The 6,346-nt window shown below is 55.2% G+C and overlaps 1 protein-coding gene across 4 annotated transcripts in view; it reads right to left on the bottom strand.

The window, feature by feature from the left end:
• Window positions 1–228: 228 nt before the first annotated feature.
• The window catches only part of IL34 (interleukin 34), a 33,591-nt gene continuing 27,473 nt past the window's right edge, over window positions 229–6,346 (bottom strand). Inside the window, exons 3-7 of one of the 4 annotated variants that reach the window (XM_033844013.2) lie at window positions 5,418–5,551; window positions 4,525–4,602; window positions 4,046–4,234; window positions 1,141–1,273; window positions 229–908 (exon numbers count right to left, since the gene is read on the bottom strand). In XM_033844013.2, the coding sequence (XP_033699904.1) occupies window positions 736–908; window positions 1,141–1,273; window positions 4,046–4,234; window positions 4,525–4,602; window positions 5,418–5,551 (707 nt within the window). In that variant the 3' untranslated portion in view covers window positions 229–735. Of the gene's footprint in view, window positions 909–1,140; window positions 1,274–4,045; window positions 4,238–4,524; window positions 4,603–5,417; window positions 5,552–6,346 lie in introns of all 4 variants that reach the window. The other 3 variants (XM_033844011.2, XM_033844015.2, XM_033844014.2) reach the window with 3 other exon arrangements.

The following is a 6,346-nucleotide window of genomic DNA, read 5'->3' as shown; positions in this document are numbered from 1 at the left end:
GGCTGGGGCAGGGCTGGAAGGAACTCCGTCCCGCAAATATCTACCATTCCAGGGCCCTGGCTAAGGCCCTGACCACTCCACATCTGAATCCTCAGACCGAGGCCCCAGGGCCAGACCAGCCTATGCCCCTCCTCCTGCCTCCTGCACCTGGCAGGAGGGGAAAGCGGCCTTCTCCAGGTGGGCCTTCTCCAGGTTCACCCTCGAAGATGCAAAGCAAACCAAAACAAACCAAAACAAAGCAGGTGTTTAATAGAAAAAATAAAGGGAACTGTGGCAAGATGTGGCATTTGGCTATGCCCTCTCCCCAGCTTTGCTGCCCTCTCCCTGGCCTTGCCGAGGCGTGTCCCCACCCCCATGCCCACCTGGTACAGCTCTCACCTCTTTGGGCTTAGGAGACGGTCAGCCCTGCCCTCAGGGAAGAGGACAGCCCGGGCAGTGCCAGGAGGGGCTGTAAGCTCTGTCATCATTGACCTTCAGGTGCCCCCAGCGCCCACCGCTCCAGGTGAGACCATGGGAGGTATGGAAGGCGGGAAGCTGAACCCTTCTCAGGCACTGAGTCCCCCTCAAAGGAGAAATGCCCCTCTAGGGTCTCCCCTCCCAAGAGGGGCTCCCCACCACCACCCAGAGAAGCCTCAGGCCCAGTCCGTCTCCTGCAGGAGCTCCTCCAGCTGCCCCACCCAGTTACCATGCAGCCCACTCAGGGCAGGCGGCCTTCGCCCTGTGCCCTCAGCAGCTTCACTGAGCCGGGGCTCCAGCCGTGAATGCCGGGGGGTGGGGCAGGGAGGCGGGGGGCTGCTGGCGCAGGGGGTATAGCTGGGCGGCCACACACTGTGACGAGGGCTCCGGGCCGTGAGGCTGAGGCCTTGGCACCTCACAATCCTGCCAGTTTAAGACAGGGCTTTGTTTACCTGCAGGCAACACAAACACACAGACACAAATAAGACTGCAGGACTGGTCAACACCCCGCTCATCCCCAGACCAAGCCACACTGTCCTCCCTGTACCCAGGGCCCATCTCAGCTTCCAGAAACGGCCTGTAGTCCTGGGAAGCAGAGGGCATGCCGAGGAGGGTCCCAGCTCTGCTCAGCGACCTGGGCTCAGACACCCAGTGTCCCACCCCCAGCCCCTCAGAGCTCCTTACAGCAAGAGCAGTACAACAGCTCCATGACCCGCAAGCAGTTGTCCAGCAGAGCTTTGGGCCGCACTGGCTTCAGGCTTCCTGGGGCACTCAAGAGGGACAATACTGCTTCCACCTGGGGGCTGACCTCCACACCCTGAAAGGAAGGAAACCTTAAGGACCACAGGTGCCACCCCCAGCCTGTGAAGAGATCCCAGGAGAGCTCTGGGGGGCGGGGTGGTGGTGGCTGTCCTGCCTGGAAGAAGGACAAGAGATCCCTGTGACCAGGACGCCTGAGAGCCATTTCTCTCCTTCCTGCAGGTGCCATTTTTCCTGGGAGGGGCTCCCTCGATGTCCCTCACTCAAGCACAACACACAGAAGCTTCTCTTTTCCTCTCCTAGGGGCAGGCCAGACAGGGAGGAGGTGGGGGCATCCTTGCTGTTCTAGCCCAGGCCCGGCCACCACCATATGAGAAGTCCCTATCCCAGGGACACTGTCCTTCAGGATGCAAAGACCCACACCGACTCCCATGAAGAAGAGACAGGACCCTCAGGAAGGTCGGTCATATCATGAGGCGCACTAGGCACACTGACAGGGCTGGGTCTCCGGCTCCAAGCTCGGGGGCTCCTCTCCACAACACTTAACAAAAGGAACTTGGTGTGGGGAGCACCAGGCACCATGGGAGGGACAGAGCAGGGGCCAGAACTGTCGTAGAAGACACAGAGCACGGGACTTCCCTGGTGGCACAGTAGTTAAGAATCCGCCTGCCACTGCAGGGGACACGGGTTCAAGCCCTGGTCCGGGAAGATCACACATGCCACAGAGCAACTAAGCCCGTGCGCCACAACTACTGAGCCCCTGTATGCCACAACTACTGAAGCCCACGCGCCTAGAGCCCGTGCTCCGCAACAAAGACAAGCCACCGCTGAGAAGCCCACGCACCGCAACATAGAGTAGCCCCCGCTCGCCGTAACTAGAGAAAGCCCGCGCACAGCAACGAAGACCGAACGCAGCCAAACATAAAAATAAATAAATGTATGTATAAATAAATAAATAATACTTAAAAAAAAAAAAGACATGGAGCAGGAGGAAACACGGGACCTGAGCTGGGGAAGGACGTTCCTAAAAGTGAAGTGTTCTAGGTTGAACTGTGTGTCCCCCTGCCCCACAACCCCCTAAAAAAGCTCTGTCCAAGGCCCAAATCCCTAGTACCTGAGAATGTGACCTGTTTGGAAATGGGGTCTATGCAGATGTAATTAAGTCAGGGATCTCCAGGTGAGATCAGTCTGGATTTATGGTGGGCCCTAGATCCAATGACTGTTGTCCTTGTAAGAGAAAGGACACAGGTCCTTCTCTGGGACACAGAGGGAGAGGCCATGTGAAGACAGAGGCGGAGGGTGGAGTGATGCTGCACAAGCCAAGAACACCACCAGCCACCAGAGGCTGGAAGAGGTGGGAGAGATCCTCCTCTGCAGCCTTTGGAGGGAGCATGGCCCTGCTGACACCTTGATTTCAGACTTCTGGTCTACAGAACTGCGATAGAATAATTTCTGTTGTTTTAAGCCACCAGTTGGTAGTAATTTGTGACGGCAGTCCCCAAAAACTAATATACAAAGGCTTAGAGAGAGAAGTGAGGGTGGCAGGAGGGCCAAGGGGCCCATGCCCATGGCCCTCTCCCTAGAGGGAGGACCCACTGCCCCATAGATGTTGGGCACATATGGAACGGGCCGTCAACCATTAACATTGTGAGAAAGAAGAGGTTAAAAGTTGGTTCAGGGACTTCCCTGGCGGTCCAGTGGTTAAGACTTTGCCTTCCAATGCAGCGGGTGCGGGTTCAATCCCTGGTTGGGGAGCTAAGGTCCCACATGCCTCATGGTCAAAAACAAAAGCATAAAAGAGAAGCAATATTGTAACAAATTCAATAAAGACTTTGAAAATGGTCCACATCAAAAAAAAAAAAATCTTTAAAAAAACAAGCTGGTTCAATCTGAAGAGCCCAGGTGGGCAGGGCCTCAGTCTACCCACAATCTCCTTCCCAGCTCAGCAGAGCTCACAGAGCCAGAGACACTCCCAAGAAAAACTGAGGATGGAACACAGTCCGTTCCCCAGGTCAGCTCCAACGCCCCACCCCCCCCCACCCCCACCCCCCCGCCCACAGGCACAAGAAAGCCACCAAGGAAGTGGCTGGGTCTCCCGGTCCCCGCCAGAATGGAGAGCCTCCACAAAGTTCTCGGCAGCTGCAAAAGCAGGTGCTGGCCCCGAGCCCTGGTGTCAGCAGCAGCTCACAGTTGGCTTCCTGTTGGCTGTTCTTGCTGGGCAGCAGGTGGGGCCCCAGGGCAGTTGTGTACCAGGGTCCTAAGGAGGGCTGGGGGGGTCAGTAGGGCAAGGCGGGGGTGTGGGGAGGGGTCCCATGGCACACACATGGCCTGCGAGGATACACACCGACCCCGTCACCTTACTCTCTAGGCTTTTTGGAAGACGTATCCCCCAGGCCTCCGATCAACACTGCTGAACAGGCAGCGATCGGGAACCTCTATTATTATTATTAATTAAGGTCCATTTACGTTAGGGTTCACTCTTTCTGTTGTACATTCAATGCGCTTTGACAAATGCAATTATACTCACCGTTACAGCATCATACAGAAAAGTTTCATCGCCCTCAACCCCCCTGTGCTCCACCCATCTATCCCTCTTTTCTTAGATGTGGAAATAAAGTGAGAGGGATCAATGACTCGCCCAGGGTTGCAGAGCATAACAGGGTCTCAGGCGCATCTCTTGCCCCCCAAGCCCAATCCACCACCCTGCCCCCCCCATTTCTCCCACACTCTCCAGGACATGCCAGAACTTTCCATGCCTTTACCTTCTCCCTTGATAGTTTTTGGCCACACACACACACACACACACACCCACACACACGCACGCACCCACCCTGGCCACCTGCACCTCCGCACGGCTCACCGGGAGGCCTTGTTTGACATCCAGCAGCAGCGTATGTACCTCCTCCAGGTACTTCCAGGATGGATGGCCCTCGAGCAGCACCTCCTGCACCCACTCAGTAGCACTGAGACTCACCAAGACCCACAGATACCGCAGCTCCTGTTGGCTCACCCGGGCCCTCTGCTGCAGGGACAGGAGAAATTATTGAAACCCCAGACAGGAGCCTCTGGGCCTGCCCCCCACAGCTCTGACCGCCCCCCACATTTGCCCTGCACAGGGGGCAGACCACGGGCATCTACTGTGGATGGGGTGGGAGGGGCACCTGGGGCCTGAGCCAAGGGCAGGCTTGCTTGAGGGGCCAGGAAAGACCCCTGGCAACAGGATCTTCCCAGACCAATGTGCCTCCAGGCAGGGCCCACAGGATGTCCCAGGAGGCAGGGGCCTCCCCATTCCAGAGGGGGGATTCTCACCAGCCTGGTGACGTTGGCCATTCGGAGTACCCCCTCATAAGGCACACTGACCCTGTAGTTGATGGGGAAGTAGTGTTTCTGGGGAGATACAAGAACAAAGGATGAGATCAGAGTCAGAAATTGCTCAGACTCCCCCAACCTCGGAGAAGAATTTGATGCAGGACCGGCCCTTGATGGCAGCGGTGGTCCTCTACAGAAAACATGTGCTTGGCTCCCAGTTGGGATAAAGACAGCTCTTTCCTCTGGGACACAGGGAAGGTGAAACAAAACAAAACATGTTAAGGCATAAGTCTCGGGCCAAAATGTAGGATGAGAAGCTTACTACTCCTAGAGAATCATATCCTTTAGGAGGGGTGAGGAAAATGACTTTAAAAGATTGCTCTAAATCTTATCATGGTGATGGTTTCATGACTTTGCAAATACACTAAAAGCCATAGAAATGTACACTTGAACAGGTGAGGTGTGTGGTATGTGAACTATATCTCAAAAATCTGTTAAAAAAAAAAAAAGACCTACAGAGCCACATGTGATGTGGTCCACCCTATAAAAAGAATCAAACATTCTAATTTCTAGGTCCTTATCTCCCCTGCTAAATAGTGCCTGGGGTTCCCCCAAGGTTTCCTGGAATCCATTCCTGAGTCACTGGGTGAGTGCCACGTGGAGGTGGGATCAAAGGTCAGATCAGACAGGAGGGTTGGAGGCCCCAGGGATGGATGGCAGGAACAGGGACAGGAAGTGCAGATGAGGCACATGGGTGTGTGTGAAGGAGAAGGGAGCCATGGCAGGCACAGGCCTGACACAAGTCCAAGGAGAGGGACTGAATTTCCAGGTCCTTATGTCCCATGAGCCACAGGGCTTTGGAAGAGGGACACAACGAGTGCCCACGTGGTTACCATGTACTGAAGGCGGTTCCGGTACTGCAGCTTGTCGCGCAGAAAGCCAGTGATGGCACACTCCTCGCTCCGGGTTAAGGGCCACACCTCCAAACCCTCGTTCCCCAAGGCCATGCCCAGGAGGATCCCGAGATCTGTGGACCGCACAAAACAACACGTGAAAAAAAAAAAAAAAAAAACGTGAGCCACCTGCATGGCTCCCACACTGCCCGGGTACGCAGAGCTGTGCACACAACCTCCCTTTTCCCAGTCACAAGTCCTCTCGGAAGGGTCGGGGTGGGGAGCGCAGCGTCCCAAGGAGGCCTTCCCAGAGCCAGGAATACTCTCCCTGCGGTCCGGGCTGCAGGACAGCAATGCAGGCAAGCATGAACCGTCCAGCCCAGCCACCTCCCACCCCAGGCTGGCAAAGCCCCCCAGGAGCCACGCCCTGGGATTGGTCTCCAGTCTCCTTCCCACTCCTGCCCCAGGGGGCAGGCACAGCCTCCTTTCCATGGCAACCCCTGCCCCTCATCTAGGGCCTACGAGTTTTCAAAGCCTTTCGCTGCATTTTCCATCCAGAGACCTTGACATGCCTCTTAATTAGAGGTACCAGCAGGTTTGTAGCAGCCCTTCCAGTCTGGTCTTTCCGGGATGCTGAGCGAACCTCACTCAGGCTGTTTCTCCTCCCCGCTAACAAACGATACAAACATTACCAGCCTTCACCACTGCAGGTCACTGTGACTTTAAAAACAGTGTGATTTCTGTGTAACTGAACAGACTTACAAAAATTATCTGAGAGAATTTGCAACAAACATGAACAAGGGTTAAGTTGATGGGAGCAGAAAGAATAAAATATAGATGGGCAAGAGATGTATCTGAAACTCAACCTCGCGAACAAATTCACGTTAAAACAATCGATACGTTTCACCTACCAAATGGAAAGACTTTTT

The sequence above is a fragment of the Tursiops truncatus genome, chromosome 19, assembly GCF_011762595.2.
Source record: "Tursiops truncatus isolate mTurTru1 chromosome 19, mTurTru1.mat.Y, whole genome shotgun sequence".
Taxonomy (NCBI): Eukaryota; Metazoa; Chordata; class Mammalia; order Artiodactyla; family Delphinidae; genus Tursiops; species Tursiops truncatus.
This window is presented reverse-complemented; position numbering and strand designations above follow the sequence as displayed.